This window comes from Mesoplodon bidens, assembly GCF_964165515.1.
Source record: "Mesoplodon bidens genome assembly, chromosome: 11".
NCBI classification, from domain to species: Eukaryota; Metazoa; Chordata; class Mammalia; order Artiodactyla; family Ziphiidae; genus Mesoplodon; species Mesoplodon bidens.
In genome coordinates, this window is record NC_138167.1 from 16,501,004 (window position 1) to 16,521,778 (window position 20,775).

The following is a 20,775-nucleotide window of genomic DNA, read 5'->3' on the forward strand; positions in this document are numbered from 1 at the left end:
CCTGATTGGAAAATTACGTCTGCTTTTGAAGGATCTATAAATACTTGATGAAGGTCTCTAGTATTTGGAAATCCTTGAATTTGATGACTCTTGTAATTGCTCACATTCCTTGTGGAGACCATAGAAGCTTATCTGTGAGGATTTACATGAGATGTTGGGTCCTGTGGGGTGTGGAACTACTAAGCTAAAATGGATCTCATAGTCAATGATGTGGGTTTCATCTTTTACACCTAAGTTTTCACCTGGTGGGTAGGGAACAGAGAGGTTTAGCTCTTGGACTGCTGTGTAGACTGCTGTAAGGACTAATTCCACTCAAGAGAAATGCCTGATACTGCCCTACTTCAAGCTGTGTTTCCTTCTAAGTGAATGTGATGACAAGTAATCTGCTCTAGCCTCAAGAATATAAATGTCGGGCTTCCCTGGTGGCGCAGTGGTTGAGAGTCCGCCTGCCAATGCAGGGGACATGGGTTCGTGCCCCGGTCTGGGAAGATCCCACATGCCGCGGAGCGGCTGGGCCCGTGAGCCATGGCCGCTGAGCCTGCGCGTCCGGAGCCTGTGCTCTGCAACGGGAGAGGCCACAGCAGTGAGAGGCCCGTGTACCGCAAAAAAAAAAAAAAAAAAGTGTCTCTTCACCTCCCAACAACACACCCTTGTTTAAAAAAAAAAAAAAAAAAGAATATAAATATCTAAGGGAATATTAGAGGAAGACTCCCTGGTGGTCACTGGTGAATTTCCACGCATAAATGCTCATCTAGTCCAATTTCTCCTGTGGCGCTGGAATTCACTATTACTGTTGCCAAGTTGTCACCCTACATTTAAACATCTCCTTGGATAGCAAATTCGCTTCCAATGAGAGCAGGCCAGTTTATTTTTTGACAACCCTCAAAAGAATGGATGTCTAAGGGAGGTTTCAGGCACTAAGGCAAGGAGGGTTTTCATATGAACGTGCTTCTCCAGTGACATGAATTAGCTGACTGCTCAGCCTGTGTATAAGCTAACTCTGAACTGAGGGTTTAGAGTTGGTCTGATTTGTCAGTTTCTCTATTTGCTTTGTAGCAACACTATGAAAAAGTACAATAGTTTGTGAATTTAGCTACTTCCAAATAAAAGGTAATGTTAGGACTTACCATATGTAAGACATTTAGCTTTCAAAACAAATAAACAATACATAAAATATTTACCATGGGTGGCGATGTGGTTTCCATGTGGAATTTATCTGGAAAAGCTCTGCTTAATGTCAGGTGCCTGGCATGCTGGTAATACTATGATAGAAAACCAATCCATGGGTTAAAAAAGATGTATATTTATATATTTATATCTTAATAACCAAGTTGTTATATAAAATCTTATTTTCCTACTTATAAATATATATATATTTTTAAGTGGCAGATTTTATTCATCCTAAATTTAAGAATCAGAAAAAATATGACAGTTTATAGCTTTATCATTTTTCAGGGAATAAGTAAAGAAATACTATCAAAAATTGGAGGAGAAGGACATACTGGCTTTACTGAACTCTGAACTGAGCACTAAGGCAACTGAAAACACTGGTTTTACTCTATAGAGAAGCAGTATGGCACAGAGAAAAAGATGGGGCCTGAATAATCAGACACACTGGCTTTAAATCTTGCTTCCGACCTTACATAAGAAACATAGCTTCTAAGGGGCTTATCATCCTGCTTTCATTATAAAATGAAGACAGCAAAATTAATCTTTCTGGGTGGAAATGAGCGTGACTACGGCATTAGTGTGTGTAGATACTCAGCTGATGGCCGTATCTGTCATTTGTCAGCCAGAGTTGAGCAGTATCTAAGCAGATACATTATGTGAAGGCAAAGTCAACTTAGTTTTTATTAAATCATCCACTGCTGGGCTTCCCTGGTGGCGCAGTGGTTGAGAGTCTGCCTGCCGATGCAGGGGACGTGGGTTCGTGCCCCGGTCCGGGAGGATCCCACATGCCGCGGAGCAGCTAGGCCCGTGAGCCATGGCCACTGAGCCTGCGCATCCAGAGCCTGTGCTCCGCAACGGGAGAGGCCACAATAGTGAGAGGCCCGTGTACAACAACAACAACAACAAAAAAATCATCCACTGCTAAGATATATGAAAGTCTGAGTATTTATAAACTAATAGCAGATTGAAAGGAGGTATTTCCTGTACCTGTCATTTTGAGAAACAAGATTATTTCCACTCCCCACTGTAGTTGAGGAATGTGATCATATTCTCTCTTAGAGTGAAACAAAATAGGGACTTTTCTCTTGATTTCCTCATCATGAAACCTGTAAAGCATCAAGTTAAGCCCTGGTGATAGAATAATTAGTAAGATCATGGCTAGATGCTGCTGGACTGGCTGTTCTGGTCTCAAACTAAATATGAAAAATTGGGGTTGGGACTTTGCGAATTCATATCAAGCTCAAAGGGACTCATATTAAGTACGTGAAAACATCACTGAGATCTTAACAATGATGATACAGACTTGACCTTGCAGATTACAACTCGAATCAATTCTTTTGTCGTCCAGTGGGATTTTTAAAGGGATCCTCTGTGTGTACCATAAACTTGCTTACTCTGCCTAAGTATCTCCAATCCAGAAGGTCTGAAAGCCTCTCGGTTCGGTTCCTCTGAATAATCCTCTGGCGGCGTGACTGTTTGCAAAATCCATAGAGAAACTGAGTCAGCTGATTGCAAGAATCATCCAGTGAGCGGAATCGCCTGTCAACGATGTAAATACCTGAGGGGCACAAAAGCCAGAGCACAAGTCAAGATAAGGCTAACCTTAAAGCACTTCTACTTTTCCTTAGGGTCTATCACGAACTGCGCGATTATCCACTCCCTGGCTCTCCTACTGCCTCTGCTTTATCTTTTCCCTTCTGAGACTGTATTTCTCCTGTGATTTCCTTCTAATGGCTCACAATTATCACCAACACAGAGCCAACAAAACAGATCTTGCTAAAGAAAATCTGGCAGTACAGGGATACCTCGGATCAATGATCGTCCTTGGGGCTGCTCACTAACCAGAATCTCCAGGGTGTGACCTGGGTCTCAGTGCTTTTTAGGTTCCCCAGTGTCCCCACCGTGCAGCCACGGGTGAGGACCAGAGCTGTCAACCAAGGAAAGACAACAGTGACAATGCAATTCTAAAAGACCAGAGAATCGGCAATGTCCAGGCAGAGCATGAAGCCCATTCTAACTTTTCTTGCTGCTAGGCTGCATGGACATATAGATGGTGATACCATCTGCCATCTTAGATGTGAATTTTGATAACTTGGCATGGAACTTATAAAATAATTATGCTGATCAATACATGTACTCTAAAGCCATGGTTATTGTGACTGTCACTTCTAGGTAATAGAGGACCAAATCAGTTCAGAAAAATAAAAAGGTGAAAAGGCAATGCTTGTCCAAGTTTAGCACTCCTTTTTTAGTTTGTCTTTTGAGCAATATGTTCAATATTAATATCATTCTAATCTTTTCTATGGACCATATAATGAAATCTACTTTTAATTAAACAAGAAGTATAAAAAGTTTAATTATCAAGATAGCATTAGAGTCGGGCTCTGTAAAGACCCCGTGCTTTGTTTGGTTAGAGGTCCCTTCTCCCCCAGTTGGGTTCATGATGAAAAGCCTCACCATAGGCAGTGGGATCAGCCACATGCTCCTGCATGAAACAGCCAAAGCCAGAGAGGTTGGTGGTCACACTGGGGATACCCATCACAGTGCATTCGGCTGCCAGGGGAAATAGACAAAGGCTTGGCTTCAAACAAGCAACAATATTCTCTTACACATGCAGAGGAGGAAAAGCCCCAGTCCACCTAGTAACAGCAACATTTATTTTATGCCAGGCACGGTACTAAGCTCCTTACATGCATGAACTAATTTAATCTTCTCAACTACCCTATGAAGTGAGGCTACCATTATCCCCATCTTACAGACGAAGACATTGAGGCACAGAGAGGTTAAATAGCTCCCTTAACTTCACCAAGCCAGGCAATGTGGTAGAGCTGGGATTTGAAGCCAGGTGCCCAGCTCCAGAGCCCTTGCTCAGAACTCCTACCCTACACTGCCTCTCTCATTCCAGCTGGCTTTGTTTTTTGCTCTGTTCTAAGCTTGTGTCACTAAGTATTTGGCAAGTTTACAGGGTAAGTAAATATGTTTTGGAAAGAATCAGCTCCTCCAACATATTCACCTCTCTTGCCACCAACCCCTTCCACTTTCTCGGGTTCTCAGCAAACCCATGGTTTCTTTCAATCTTCTACCACCTTTTAGTCAAAATCCTGTTTTTAGACAATATCAGATGTGTCTTAAGACATGTTAACACACTGAAGGATGTTTGAATTGTTAACATGAAATTTATATTTTATTATGGAATTTCTCTTGGTTGGCTAGTGGGGATGGGTGGATAAAAAGAGATTTCCTCATGACCCATGTACTCCTGTTCTGCAAGTATTTCCTCTTGGTTTAGCTCTAGAGAACAGTGGTTTCCGAATTTGGGGGAAGACGGTAGAGGAGAGGAAGGTGGGATGGGGATTATTGACCCATTTGAGAATCAGATGAAAACTCTGGAACTCCTCCCTAGAAAAATTTGCCCACAATTCTATGGAACTTCACAGATCCTTATTTCTAGTAAATACTCATTGACACCCATATAATAAAATGCCAGGGACCCTTGTAAACTCAGTATATGTTCACTGAGTGAATTTAATGAAGTCAGCGTTTATCTTCACTGGGTTTTCTCAAAACACAAAACACAGATTTTAACACTTTCTGGAGTGAGAGTTAGTACAGCATAAAACAATTATGTAAAAAAAGTTAGAGAGAGGTATCTAATATGCTAATGCTAAATGTATACCACCAGAGGTTTTGCTGTTTCTATAAATAAGGAGGGACCAACTTCTTTTGGTTAATTTATTATTTATTTATTTATTTATTTATTTTGGCCGCACCATGCTGCTTGTGGGATTTTAGTTCCCCAACCAGGGATCAAACCCAGGTCTTCAGCAGTGAGAGCATGGAGCCCTAACCACTGGACCACCAGGGAATTCCCCTTTGGTTAATTTAAAACAGAGAATGACTCATTCACTATAGGGTACATATTTCTCACACCCCTTTTTCCATCTACTTATTTTTCACAACACACTTGCTGACCTTTATCTTAACACACTAAATATATTTCCTCTATCATTTCATGTTAACTTTAACTTTGTCCTATAAAATGATATTCTGGCAGAAGGGCTGCTGTAAGTTAGATAACATTCTCTTTACCCAATATAAATGACTTCCCACATTCCCTTGGTCACTCATGCTTTGGTTTTGTACTTCTTTGCTCTCAATATTTCCAATCGTAAATTATGTTACTTCCTAGAAATAATAGGAATAAGAGCCTATAACAAAGTTTTAAGTTCATCAAGTGAATTGTTTTAGTGTATCTCAAAAGATAGATACTCTATTATAAGCAATTTAAGATAACTATGCGGGCATTTCACAGGTAAGAAGACACTGCCTTCACAAAAGTGGAATTTGTGCCGAGAACAATTTTTAGAACTACAAGAGAGGTAGCTGGAGGAGTTAGGTCAATAACTTTTCTCTGTCATGTTTCAAGAATGGATAATTCTTTTTCAATCTTCCCCCAAAAGTTCTAATGGTTTTACAGCTGCTGGCAAATTATTCTTGGTGGAGCCTAGAACAGTAGAATAGGACCTATGTCAAAAGATGAAGAGCCTTCATGTCACTCCTATTGTAAAGATTATAGTACCCAATTTATACAGAATTTTAAATTCTATGCTAAAATTCTGGGATCAAAATGTAAAGATTAGAAAAAAATCTTCTTCATAATTCAGTCTATGACCTATCTAACCCTGACTGCCACTGCCCTTTACTTGGCCTATAATGACATTGAGATGCAGAAGGAAAAATGTATTCATTATAAATAAATATGTTTTCTGAGCCTTTTCTTTTACAATTATAAATGGAATTACATCTATACTAGGAGGAAAATTGCTGTTTACCAAGAAGACAGAAAAGCCATCATTGTCTTCTTTGCATTGGCATATATTTAAAGTACTTGTTTCTTTTCTAATTAGGCATTTCAGTACAAATACAAATTGATGGCTCTTGATGCTAATGGCAACCATGCTAGTAAGGACCAGAAAAGAAAAATAGATAGTGGATCTGAGAATCCACCATCCGAACAGAAAGGGGGGCAGGTGGAGGGTCTGAATTGAACTATGTCATTGGGCATAATACCTACTAATGAACCGGCATTCTACGTTAAAAATACCTCGTTTTTGAAAGACAAGGGTGTGAAGATGACTTCTCACTGTACATCTCTTTATACTATTTGTGTCTAAAACCATATGAATGTGTTATCTAATTAAAAGATACATATATCCTTTCAGTTAAAAAAAATTCTGAAATAAATTTTAGAACAATTTTAGAAACAAAAATTGTTTCTCATATTAACCTCCTTGCAGTTAATTTCTCCTTCATATTAATGGGTAGGACTGGTGAAGATATAATATTTATAAAACATTCTTTTTCTTTGGAATGCAATGAGGCAACAATTCAGATACCCCCTAAAATATGCCCAACCACAATTTCCTATACTTACATAAAAGATAAAAGATTATGTATTATGTCCTTACTCTTAGGTCAGGAGCTACAAAACATAAAATGGACCCCTGGGATAGATCCAACCATTTTTACTAAGGTTTTGGTTTTGTAGTTTTAAATGACATATCATTTAGAAATGACATATCAAATAATACATACATATGCATAAAATAATATACTAATAAAATCTAAAACACTTCACAATCTATACATGTCACATACCTGGAGTATAACCCCAGGGTTCATAGTATGATGGAAATACTCCAAGATGACAACCTCGGACAAACTCTTCATAATCCATGGGTAACAAGGGGCTGGTGGAGGATAGGAACTCTGGGTGCAAAATCAACTGAAAAAGAAAAATTCCAATGAGAAAAAAGAGAAAAGAAAGAAGAAATTAAAGCAAAAAATCTCCTACAGTTTTATTATTTCAATATTTCAATACTACAGGATCCTTGTGTTCTAGATTCTGGGGAAAGAAAGAGAGAGATAAGAAAAAAGAAAAAGGGGAATGTCTGGGTGTTTTTTCTCCTCTCTCCATTCTCTGTAAGTATCTATTCTGAGTACTAACTTTCCCTCAGGTTCCCAGGCCTAGATTAGAGGATAGGGAGTTATTGTATCCATTTTTGTTCTCATGCTAAACTCCTCCAACCGAGACTTTACTGACAATAAAGATTTTACTTGGTTCTCTGACTGCTGGCCCTTGTCTTGTTTCTCAATTTATTCCCACCTTGAGCAGGAAAATGGGGAGCTACCCTTATATGCCCCAGGCATAAGTTAGGCAAGTGAAATGGAACTAAGGGCTAATTGCAAGCTACCAATGTGATGTCACTGAACTGGAGATGGGAAGAGCAGCAGTACCTCCTTATAGAATATTTCCACCATGTGAGTACAATAGTCATAAATAACCTCAAGAGCATAGGTAATAGGAAAATGCAGTAAACAACTAGGATGCAATGAGTTTTGAGCATTACCTTTCTTTTTAGCATAATTGATTTTTTTTAAGTTTATGTAATTTAATTTTACACAATGGTTTTGTTTAAAACTGGCCTACAACATTTCTGAAAATTCAGCAATTAGCTCTCATGTACTGGTGTGAGTCCTTTCTTGGACTGCACAGCCTGTAATTTTCTGCAAAGGCGGAGACCAGACACAGCCAGCTATACTTGTAAAGTTGTGAATAGAATAGCTACTTAACTGGTCACCTACATGAATGAGTTCTAGTTTTCCTATTTATTAAAATGATTAATTATAAATTATAATATAATTATAACGTATAAATTATATTATTATCCCAGTACTTTAAAATCTGATTTAAAAAATTTATTAGAAATTATTTTTAATAACTTACTTAGCTATGGGGGAGGCTGACAGGTAACAGAATACTGGTTTGGTGAGAACTTTCATCAAATGGGGAAATAGTAGAATTATATATATGTTTATGTATAAATTATATATATTTTAAATTATATTAAAATTTAATTTTATATGAATTAGATATATAATTATATATAAATACATGTATATATGTACATATATATAAAATTTGAAAAAATCCCCAATTTACAGAAAAGTTGCAAGTACAATGTGAAGAGAATTAATATTTTTTCAAGAACCATTTGTGTATAAATTGCTGACTGGATGTCCATCATCCACAAATACTTAACATGTATTTTCTACAAACAAGAACATTCTCCCTTAAAAAACTAAAAATAGAGTTATTACATAATCATGCAATTCCACTCCTGGGCATATATCTGGAGAAAACTCTCATTTGAAAAGATAATTTGAAAAGCACCCCAATGTTCATAGCAGCACTATTTACAATAGACAAGACATGGAAACAACCTAAATGTCCATCAACAGGTGAATGGATAAAGAAGATATATATATATATATATATACATACTATATATATATTAATATTTATGTACATACACACTCACATATAATGGAATATTACTCAGCCATAAAAAAAGAATGAAATAATGCCATTTGCAGCAACATGAATGGACCTAGAGATTATCATATTAAGTGAAGTAAGTCAGATAAAGACAAACATGATATCACTTATGTGTGGAATCTAAAAAAATGATACAAATGACCTTATTTACAAAATAGAAATAGACTCATAGACATAGAAAGCAAATTTATGGTTACCAAAGGGGACAGTGGTGGGGGGAAGAAAGATAAATTAGGAGTTTGGGATTAATATATACACACTACTATATAGAAAATAGATAAACAACAAGGACCTACTGTATAGCACAGGGAACTAGACTCAATATCTTGTAATAACCTATAATGGAAAAGAATCCAAAAAGAATATATGTATGTATATATATATATATGTATATATGTATATATATATATATATATATATATATATATATATGAATCACTTTGCTATACAGATGAAACTAACACAACATTGTAAATTAACTATACTTCAATTAAAAAAAGAACATTCTCTTACATAACCACACTATAAGCATCAAAATCAGAAAATTAACATTGATACATCACTACCATCTAATCCTTAAATCCCATTCAACTTTCTCCAGTGGTTCAAACCAAACAACCCAGTTCGCAGTCACATGTCACATTTAGTTGTCACTTCTCTCTAGTCTCCTTTAGTTTGGAAGAGTTTGAGGACTTTCTTGAGCTTTCATGACCTGAACACTTTTGAAGACTACAGTCTAGTTATTTTGAAATTTGATCTTCAGTTTGGGCTTGTCCTATGCTTCCTCATGGTTAGAGTAAGTTATGCATCTTTGGTAGGTATAGCACCGAGGTGATACTCTGTTCTTCTCACTGCATTTCATCAGGTGGCAAGGGATTTACACTTTATTCATTACTTCTGATGTTTACTTTGATCTCTTGATTAAAGTCATGTCTTTTTGGCTTCTCCACTGTAAAATCTTCTTCTGTTTCTCCTTTGTTATTAGTAAGTATTTGGGGGAGAGTTATTTTGAAACTATATAAATATCCCATTCCTCAATAAATGTATACTTGTATTGGATTCATGGTTCCTTGTGTTATTCAATGTATTCTAATTCATTGCTATCTTTATTTATTTTGATACTTAAATTGTACCTGATTTGGCCAGTGGGAGCCCCTTCAAACTGGTTTCTGTAAACTTTTGACAGATCTCCATCATTCTTTGAGCATTTCTTTGATTTTTTGACACAAGAAGAAGTTCTAGGCTCATCTTTTACTTTTCCTGCCACAGCCCTAGAAGTAACAATTTCTTCAGTGAGTCCTGGTTCCTTTTAGTGTAGAATGATATAAAGACCTGGGTGTTAGATGTGCTCATTGTTATTGGGGTGTTACAGGCCCTCTCAGCAGTCAGAGAGACACAATATACAACACACACACACACACACACACACACATCTATACTTAGTTTCATTATCTTTAATACATATTGGGTCAATCCCTGATATGATCTGAATGTTGTGTCCCCTCCAAAGTTCATATACTGAAATCATAAACCCCCAAAGACGGATGGTATTTGGAGGTGGGGCCTTCAAGAGGTACTTAGGTCATGAGGATGGAGCCCTCATGAATGGGATTAGTGCTCTTATGAAAGAGGCTCCAGGAAATTCCCTGGCCCCTTCAACCATGTGAGGACATGGTAAGAAGCTGCCATCTATGAACCAGGAAGAGGGCCCTCACCAGAGCATGACCAGGCTGGCAACTTGATCTTGGACTTCCCAGCCCCTAGAACTGTGAGAAATAAATGTCTGTTGTTTAGAAGACACCCAGTCTGTGGTATTTTGCTACAGCAGCCTGAACAGACTCAGACAATCCCCCTCTACTTAACTAGTCTCTCCACGGCCTCCCTCTCACTCCATTCTGGCTCTGACACCAGCTGTGAGTGTCTCTCCCCACTGCGTGGACCTTCCCCACCTTGCTTGGGCTCTGACTCCTTTCTATGGACTACCCCAGCATGATCCCCTTACAGTGTAGACGCCTACCTTGTGCTGACCCACCTAATGGATTTAGAACTGAACTGTTTGGGAAGGAGAAAGAGAAAGAGGGAGAGGAAAAGGAAGAGGAAAAAGAAACTTTTTTTTTTTAACAACAACAACAAAAGTATTAGACAACAAGAGTTGTCTAATACCTTATATATTATAAGTCACTTTCACGCATATTACCTGATTTAATCTTAGCAACATTGTGTGATGGGGACTGTAGACATTCTCATTGTCCTAATTTTAGAAATAAGGAAGCTAAGACTTTAGAAGCATTGGTTATATCTCAGCAGATCCATAAATAGCAGACATGTTAAACTCAAGAAGGAATAAAATGGTAAAAATGTCCAAAACCAGTACCTACAAGTGATGGTTTATTCAATCACAAGAATCACAGATTGGCAAAGCAAAAATGGATAAAATACTTTCCTCCACAAAACATAATTTTAATTCCTATTACATATAAAATATTGCACTAGGAAAAGAGACCAAAGACAGAGACAGTTGACTGAGCCTGGGCAACCATCAAGTCAGAAGCCCATTGTAGTCTGTTGGTAAATATCAGCAAAGGGGGATTTAAAAGGCATTGTGCCTACTTTGGCATTTCCAAACTTAGGAAAATTTGTACTCTCCAAAGCCCATTTTGGAATATGAAAACATCATGGCTCATTCGTTTTGCTCCCAGCCAAAGAGAATGACAGCACGACTAAAATAAGAAAACAGCTGCCCTGGGTCCTAGAACAGCCAATGGCAGAAGCTCAGGGCAGAGGAAAGGATGCCAGAGGTCAGCCCAAGGTTACAGGGAGGATTAAATGAGATCCTGTATGCAAAGTCCCCCAGCAGAGCACCTGGTTCACAGCAGTACCTGGATCAGTGGGGATAAAACAAATAAACAAAAACTTGTCGGACTGTATTTATCCTGGGAGGGAAGTAAGGTCCCAGGAAGTTAGTTTACTTTCACAGCATGGCAGCACAGGGTCCAGACCTGAAATCTGCCTTCTAGACTTTTCTCACTATACCTTGCAACTGAGGCAGGATGGATGATAAATTCAAGTTTAAACCTGAATCAAATGGTCACATTCATATAAAAAACTGGTCAATCCAGTCAGAGAGTTAAGAACCACTCTATAGCCATCTATAAATATGCAGATGATCAAATAGGTACTTATATTAACACAGGTCCTGGGTTACTGTCAAGCTTTTAAAGGATGCTATTAATAAAATGAAATACCTAATTGTGAATCGACCAAAGTCTATCTCAGTGCTTTTGAGTGTATATTGTTAGGAAGGTGCTATTCTTTTATTTCTTTTGTGTGTGTTTGCTTTATGATATTAATCATTGAATATCTGAAAATGCTCATGAGTTTAACTGCATAAACACAATTTGTATGAGACCAACTTTTTTCTCCATTCACTCTACATAAGTCATGGACTTTTTTATATTTCTGTGCCTTTTCATCTACTTCTTTGGCCTGGTGAGCCCGCCCCTCTGTTATTTGCTGATGAACTTGTGCTCATCTATCAAGATGTAGCTAACATATCATCTCTTTTATAAAACATTTTATCAAATCCTGCAGGTAAAAATCAATCCTCTGTCTTCTACTCTAATCAAACTCTGTTCACACTTCTAAAAATATATGGAGTATGCTGTGCCAGGGACTGGAACTAGTACTAATAAAAGCTAACATCTATTATGCATTTACTCTGTGCCAAGGACTGTGTTAAACATGGTACCTATGGTTTACTTAATCCTCCCAACAATTCTATGAGTGGGACTATATGTTCACCACTTTACAAAGGAGAAGGCTGAGGTACAAGTAGATTAAGTAAACTTACACATTGAATAAGTGGCAGAGATTTAAAACCAGGCAGTGTGAGTACAGTCGTAAAGGATTTCACTTACCTTTATAGATGTGTGTGGCAGCCATGAACTTGCCACTCGGATTCCCTTCAAGAGATCCTGGCCTGGGGATCTTGACTGACAGCCCTAAGTGCCTCACCTGTGCATCCATCACAGTGGCTGCTCCTAGCCTGTAAGACCAGCAGGGATGGATACTAGCGCCAACCCATTTCTGCCCACTGGGTGATTCCTTTAATGGGCAACTTTTGCTTGGGGAATCCCTATCCCTATTAATGGAAATCCCTGTTAAAACCATTGCATTGAATTGTTCATAGAGTAAGGCACCCATCTGCCTGCCAACCTGAAACTTCTGGTAGGTGGAAAGGACACATGAAGATGAAACACAAAGAAAAGGTTGTTCAATAAAGGAAAATGTATGTAAGAACACTAAGATACTTAAAATAAGTCAACAGTAAACCAAAACACACACACACACAAATAAGAATCTTTAGTATTAAGAAAGGAAGCACTGTGGGGACTTCCCTGGCGGTCCAGTGGTTAAGACTTCACCTTCCAGTGGAGGCGGTGCGGGTTCAAATCCTGGTTGAGGAGCTACGATCCCACATGCCTCACGGCCAAAAGACCAAAACAAAAAAACAGAAGCAATATTGTAACAAATTCAATAAAGACTTTAAAAATGACCCACAGCGGGGCTTCCCTGGTGGCGCAGTGGTGGAGAGTCCGCCAGCGGATGCAGGGTACACGGGTTCGTGCCCCGGTCCGGGAGGATCCCACATGCCGCGGAGCCGCTGGGCCCGTGAGCCATGGCCGCTGAGCCTGAGTGTCCGTAGCCTGTGCTCCGCAATGGGAGAGGCCACAACGGTGAGAGGCCCACGTACCGCAAAAAAAAAAAAAAAAAAATGAACCTCTTTCTCACTCTCAGTGTCCACTGGTCACTGAAGTATGGTCCATTCTGCAGGCAACCATTTCTCCCATCATTCCATTCTCTCCAGAACTTCTGATAAGGCCTTTGGAAGAGGCCCTCAAGCATCCCTCACCTGTACTGTTGCAGTAGGTTCTTAATTTGTCTCCACTATATCCACTCATACCTACATTAACGAGTGAGTGCAGGATGAGAAATACATTTAAGAATAGACTACTTTTTCCCAAGAAACTTTGCAGAGAAGAGTAGAAAAACATTTAGAAACATCAAGAGGAGACAGGGTTAAGGCAAAGTTTGATTTTTTCATGTGGAAAAATTTAAGAAATATTTGTAGACAGCAAGGGAAGGAGCTAGTAAGCCTACAGTATGAAGAAGGGTAAAGAGGGCACATTTCCTCAGAATGTGGGAGGAAATAAGATCCCAGAAAAACCCTTAGAATCTGAAGGAAAAGAAGTAAGAATGGGTCAAAATCTATACTCGAGGCCAGTATGAAGGGACTCATATGATCTGCTAAAGGTGAAAGAAAGAAGTGACAGTGAGACCTTTCCCTTTGAAAAGATTGGTAAAAGCTTGCGACAACTTGATCTTGAATGCTGTTGAATGGAAGTGAGTAAGGATAAGCAATTATCTGTTGCCACGTTCACCCTTGTCTCCCATGCCTAGCACCATGCCTAGAACATGACACTCTCTCAGTAAACATCACAGAGATTAAGCTCCACGGTGGCAGAAACCAAGTCTTATTCATGTACCTAACCCTGTCCCTCGTCATCATAGAAACCCAAGAGTCAAAAGAATGAATTGGCCAGTAGAAAATTACATAAAACCATCATTAGCCATATTCTCTGAAACTGGAAGCTCGTCATAACTCTGCTTTTAAGTTGAACTTTATCAAGAAGAAACAAAGACAGTTCATGTTAATCTCAGAGATTCATTAATTAAAGCAATTCTTAGACTATATATGTTTCATTAAAAATGAGGCCATTTCCTGATGCTTACTGACAGTATTGTACAATGAAAATGAAAGCTAAATTACAACTCAGAGCCATAAATAGTCTTCAGTTTTTAAGAATGATACCAAAATAGTCATTCTTTAATTGTTCAAGACAGGAAACAAAATAATATTTACAATATTTCTGATAGACGTCACAACCAAAAAAGGATGCTTCTAATAAATTCTCAAAAATCTATTCTGTATGATTTTGAAGTGCCCCACGTAAACAATTAGTTGTACCTTGACTCTGTCTGTACGGCTGTTGAAAAGCCCGATCCTTCTAATGGTGCTGAGGATGGGATCGGTGGAGTCATCAATCATGTTGTGAGTCGTCACGGGGGGCAAAGATTGCCGCTGAAGGAACAGAGAGAAGAAAATGTCAGTTTGTGAAAAGAATTAACAAGTGTGACTAATTTCAACAATAAGTCATTGGCGACATGATATCCAACCTTTATGCCTTCTGGTCTGAGATGCCACTAAAGTCTTTCATGCCACTAAGAGGAGGAAAACAGGGTAAAGAAATTTCTTCCCATACTGTGAACACACGGTACTTGTGTTTTTCACCTGCAGCCACTCTATGAAAAGCCTAGACTTCTTGAGCTCTCCTGGGACTTATTTGGAGTAAGTGTCCTGGAAGCTTGACTCCAGATGAGCTACTCTGCTTGTTCCCACTAGGGGGCTGTCCTCTGATGCCTCGCTGTTATTGACAAGATTCCCGTACAAGCCTAACACACTTATTTTTCCTTTTTTATAATAGTTCCACTCGACTGAGAAACATTCACCTTTTCTCTATAGTGACTCCGAATTCTATGTTTTTTGAAAACTTTAGGAGGTATTTCTGGTGTCATTGCAATATACATCATTTTTCAATTGGACATATTTGTTCCAAATGAATTTTTTAAATAGATACAAAGACAAGTTCCACGAGATTTTTTTTAAAGGAGCACTGAAAATACACTGAAGAAAGAGAACTTACAAAGGCGTCATTTAGGTAAATACCTAAGAATGACTTTTCTAGCTCTCAGGTTTAAAAATTTCCCAAATCAGCCCACTCCAATGCATTAAGATATTGATGTAAATGGACTTTAACAACTACGGGATGTGATGGGCACTTTTTCCTTTATTACCTGAGTTGAAAAGATGGCTCTTTTCATAATTGTCAGATCGTCTCGATCCAAAATATTGTTCATGTCAGGAATTTCTCCTCTGTGGGGAAAACAGTTTTAATAATAAAAACAAAAACAGCTGGCTCTAGTTGACTGCTTCCTATGTGTTAGACACCGTTTCAAGCAATTTAAAAATAAATGTAAAGCAAACAAAGGTTCCTGATGAAGCTCACAAATTCCTAAAGTTTGAGGAAGTTTGATAAAAGAACACCTTTGCTAGCATAAAAGAAAATTGAAATTAATTTTTAAAGCATTCATGTTGATGATCAGGAGGACATTCTCATTGTATTTTGCCCACCCCTAAGTACTGTGTTCTACAGTGGGCATAACTTGTCCACCTATAAGTTGATATTTTTACCAGTAACAAGAAATGATGCACACCTGCCACCATGCATCAGGAGACAACACAGCTTTCTCTTCATATTGTAACAAAATCCATATATTTTGTACATATTATTATTTTATAATACATTTTAATTTGATTTTTATTTAGATTTTATTTTACTTATACATTTTATATATTTTATTTATTATTTATTTAAATACTATATATTACTTATTAAGTAAATGTGTTAGTTAACATTAATATGTTAATTAATAAATATATGTTAATCTAATATATAAGTAAATATATATTTAATATACATGAAGTCAATATATATTTTGACTTAAAATCTCATGAAGGACTTCCCTGGTGGCTCTGTGTTTAAGAATCCGCCTGCAAATGCAGGGCACACGGGTTCGAGCCCTGGTCTGGGAAGATCCACATACCGCGGAGCAACTAAGCTCATGTGCCACGACTACTGAAGCCCACGCGCCTAGAGCCTGTGCTCCGCAACAAGAGAAGCCACCGCAACGAGAAGCCCATGCACCACAAAGAAGAGTAGTCCCCACTCACTGCAGCTAGAGAAAGGCCTGGCTCAGCAACGAAGACCCAATGCAGCCAAACAGAAATAAATAAATTATTTAAAAAAACCCTCGGGGCTTCCCTGGTGACGCAGTGGTTGAGAGTCCACCTGCCAATGCAGGGGACAAGGGTTCATGCCCCGGTCCGGGAAGATCCCACATGCTGTGGAGCGGCTGGGTCCATGAGCCATGGCCGCTGAGCCTGCGCGTCCGGAGCCTGTGCTTCGCAACGGGAGAGGCCACAACAGTGAGAGGCCCGCGTATCGCAAAAACAAACAAACAAAAACCCTCATGAAATCTCCCTCAGCTTCAGACTGACCTATTCACCCTTAATCAGATTTCCATTGAACTAAAACCTATCTGTATATATACATAAGTTCTCATTTGTGCAAACTGTTTACAAATATTTGTCAGATGAAGGATTAAACAAAATCTGCGCACATGATGTAAAACATCTTCAAAGGCTATTAATTCCTTTATAGTTGGAACAAAATAAATACAATGTCTAAATGGTTAAGTCTGAATAGTGAAGCCCTAAACGTTTGAAGTGTTCAGCGTTCCAAGTCCCTACCTTAATAATGCATCATACAGTTTCTTTCCAAACTTTTCCTTCACAGAATGTGCAGTGTCCCTGTAGGAGCAGAAAGGTTCACAACTTAAACAACGTCACCATGTTAAGTCTTCCTTTGTCATGACAGTGCTGCTGTTCTGTCAGTGTGGTCTTTGAAATTACAGGTCTCTCTTGTATCACCTCCTCTGTTCTTTTCCTATTTGCCAGTTTAGCCTGAGTTAAAACCTCCAGAGCTGAGGCAGCTGAACACCCTGACCAGTGCAGACAATGTAACATTTGTTTGCTTGATGATAATCAGGAGAGGGTGGGGGGAAGGGAAGGGGAGTGGATGGAGGTATCGATGTAATATCGGGAATACGCTGATAATTGTTGAATCTGGGCTGTGGGCAGGTAGGGGAGCATTATGCTAATCTCATTCCTTTGGCATATGTTTTAACATTTCCATAATAAAATTTTGTTTTAAATTCAACCCATCTTGGGGCTTCCCTGGTGGCGCAGTGGTTGAGAGTCCGCCTGCCAATGCAGGACACACGGGTTCGAGCCCTAGTCTGGGAAGATCCCACATGCCGCGGAGCAGCTGGCCCCGTGAGCCACAATTACTAAGCCTGCACGTCTGGAGCCTGTGCTCCGCAACAAGAGAGGCCACGATAGTGAGAGGCCCGCGCACCGTGATGAGGAGTGGCCCCCGCTTGCCACAACTAGAGGAAGCCCTCGCACAGAAACGAAGACCCAACACAGCCATAAATAAAGAAACAAAAAAATTAAAAAAAAAAAAAAGAGTGAGGCCCCGGAGGTAAGTTTCCAACAGAAGCCTTAAAAAAAAAAAAAAAAAAATTCAACCCATCTTTAAAAATAGCTATAGAGGGCTTATCCTTCCATGGTAGCTCATTCCAATGTTTCTATATTAACACAGTTTTATAGGCATGACATAATCTAACATTTAGTAGCCCAATGAGAAGAGAACCAAGTAGTATGTGTGCTATAATAATCTTAATGAAAAAAAAAACAGGTTAAGGAAACAGATCAGAAATCATGCACTTAAAAAAATCCCTTTAGGTCTATTGCTTGAGAACATGTACAAGATGTGAGGTTACCATAGCTGTTTTCGCACTGCCTGGCCTTTCAGGGTTTCCACATTGAAATTATTTGTCTTGGCAGGCATAATGAAAAACACCACCACGGTGACGTCACTTTTATGCACCTAATGAAGGATTAGAAAACACAACAGAGTCAACTATCAAAGATAAAATAAACCATGTGACAGATGGACCTTAAACCGTGAAAAAGAGTGCTTTGAATATCTTGAGATAACAAGAATACTTATTTATGATTGACAAAAAAATTACACCCACTGTCTTGAGCCTTTTTCAGAAGTTTTAATTTAAATATGGCATTCAATCAAGATTTGTCAATTAACAATTTAAAGATCCACACATAGAATATTTTCATGACATAGATCATCTAAAATATAGAGCAATTGCTATTGATATCACTGTGCTTTTCTGTGGTTAAAAAAATAACATAAATGTGAGCTAATATTCTTTAAAATTTCAGGTTGGAAAGTTAATGAGAATTTCGTTTGGGTTTATTCTATTTTGTATAGCTAATTTATATGGATTTGCACAAATAGATTATTTACATTTTTCTGTTAAATGTCTTGATTCTCATGATGTTGCATTTTGGGTTTTTTAGCCCTAAAGTAAGGGAACGAGCATGTGCCCAGAACTTTTGGTGTGGCAGGCACTGTGTTGGGTGCTTTAAATGCATAACTTAACCCAAGCCTGGTAATAACTGCACAATAGCTATCACTATCCTCATTAATTTCAAAGAGAGGCACAAGAGTTTCAAAATTTTGTCTGAGCTCCTATCAGAGGTTATTGGCAAAACTGGGAGTCAACTGGTGTTTTTTTGACTCTACAATCTGCTTACTTTTCCTATTCCAATAAATACCATTGACCTGGAATTTCTCAGAAGGAAATGACATGCCAAACAGCTGTGGGAATGAAAGCATAAACTTAAAACTGTGAACAGATGAATGCTTTTGTATTCTGAAATGACTCACTCCTGAATGTGAGACACTTTACCATCTAATCTGTGGTCTCTGCCCTCTAGGACCTGATATTCTATTTGAACATTTACAGGAGCCATAGAATAGGAAACTCACCCCACAAGTAGCCAATGTGCCATTAAAGAATAAATGTACTATATGGAAAGAGAATGCCTTCTTTTAATTTCTCCAAAGACTAATTGTCTTCGATGTCTAGAAAAAGAGAAACTGGCTTTTTCTTGACATCTAAGAATAAAGTGAATAATTAATAAAGGTATGGATAAATTGATTAATAATGTCTCTAAACACAATACATATTTGATAGAGTTGTGAGTCCATCTGTAAAGCTTGTTGAATAGATACGTATCAAGAAATACTGTGAAATAAGGTTACTGCAGTTTATTCTTGAATAATCTTTCTGACCTTCAATCTTATTTTACAGGCTTGCATTTTTATTAATGTGGTTTTAGTAAATCTTTTAGCATACTTGGTACAATGTCTGCTCTAAGGCAAGGCTAAATCTATGTCCAAGAAATAAAAACTGAACTGGAGAGCAGTATGGAGCTCAGGAAAGTTTAGATTGTCTCAGTATCTCAATAAGATTGGACTTCTACACTAGTCTCCCCTATTTTCCTGTTACTTATTCTATATTTTTATGTGATGGGATTCGAATATAAGCCAATAACTTTCATCAGTAGCTATGACACGGTACTTCTATTTGCACAGGTTTTATTGCTGGATTAGTTTGGAACCTATAAAGCCCCACCCTCCTGAGCAAAAAAATGATTCCACCTTGTTGGGATGGGAATCTCCTTTCCCTCTTTCATGTTTTTTTATGATGGGACCTCTCCTAGTTTCACAGTTCAAGACTTTCAATCTCAAGGAAGAGGTATGGCAAGTCAGTTGGGATAGGAATAGATTTTGTGAGTGTCTTCCCCGTTCTACAGAGGAAAACTGCTTGGCTGTCAGCCGTGTTGCACATGTTCTTCTGAAGACATGCTCTGGTTGGGGAGGATGGCAATGGCCAGAGCTGCCTGTGATTGGATGTCTAATACCAAGAAGTTTAATACCAAGGTCCAATATTAGCCTATTGATGCCATACACCCAAGCCATATCTTCCATTATAGTTTTTATTGGTTTTAAAAAAGGTGAGGTTTTGTTCTCTTTGTTCTCTGTTTGCTTGATTTCTCTATATTTATCTTTCAATTGTTTACAAATTCTTTGGGGACAGGTGGGAAAAGGGATGCTATATGGTCGTCTTAAAAAGAGCACATACAGGGGCTTCCCTGGTGGTGCAGTGGTTGAGAGTCTGCCTGCCAATGCAGGGGACACGGGTTCGTGCCCCGGTCCGGGAAGATCCCACATGCCACGGAGCAGCTGGGCCCGTGAGCCATGGCCTCTGAGCCTGCGCGTCTGGAGCCTGTGCTCTGCAATGGGAGAGGCCACAGCAGTGAGAAGCCCACGTACGGCAAAAAAAAAAAAAAAAAAAAAAATAGCACATATATTACCTATAATAGAAGAGAATGTAAAAAAAGAATATATATATTTATATATGTGTATAACTGAATAACTTTGTTGTATACCTGAAACATTGTAATCAACTATATTTCAATAAAAATTGAAAAAGTTAAAATTAACATAAAAATATTCTTTTAGGAGCATTTCCAATAAAATTTTGCTCCTATGATTCTTGAAAAAAATAGCACATATGTGATAAGCTTGTGGCTC

General features: G+C 38.5%; 1 protein-coding gene across 3 annotated transcripts in view; it reads right to left on the reverse strand.

Moving 5' to 3' along the window:
- Nucleotides 1-20,775, reverse strand: part of GYS2 (glycogen synthase 2) — a 42,153-nt gene that overhangs the window by 2,114 nt on the left and 19,264 nt on the right. For 2 of the 3 annotated variants that reach the window (XM_081248535.1, XM_081248533.1), the window contains 8 exons: nucleotides 18,095-18,201; nucleotides 17,001-17,060; nucleotides 15,485-15,563; nucleotides 14,598-14,711; nucleotides 6,829-6,955; nucleotides 3,628-3,723; nucleotides 2,565-2,728; nucleotides 1,182-1,262 (listed from right to left, as the gene is read on the reverse strand). In XM_081248535.1, coding sequence (XP_081104661.1) covers nucleotides 1,182-1,262; nucleotides 2,565-2,728; nucleotides 3,628-3,723; nucleotides 6,829-6,955; nucleotides 14,598-14,711; nucleotides 15,485-15,563; nucleotides 17,001-17,060; nucleotides 18,095-18,201 — 828 coding nt within the window. The remainder of the gene's footprint in view (nucleotides 1-1,181; nucleotides 1,263-2,564; nucleotides 2,729-3,627; nucleotides 3,724-6,828; nucleotides 6,956-14,597; nucleotides 14,712-15,484; nucleotides 15,564-17,000; nucleotides 17,061-18,094; nucleotides 18,202-20,775) is intronic. The other variant, XM_081248534.1, reaches the window with a different exon arrangement.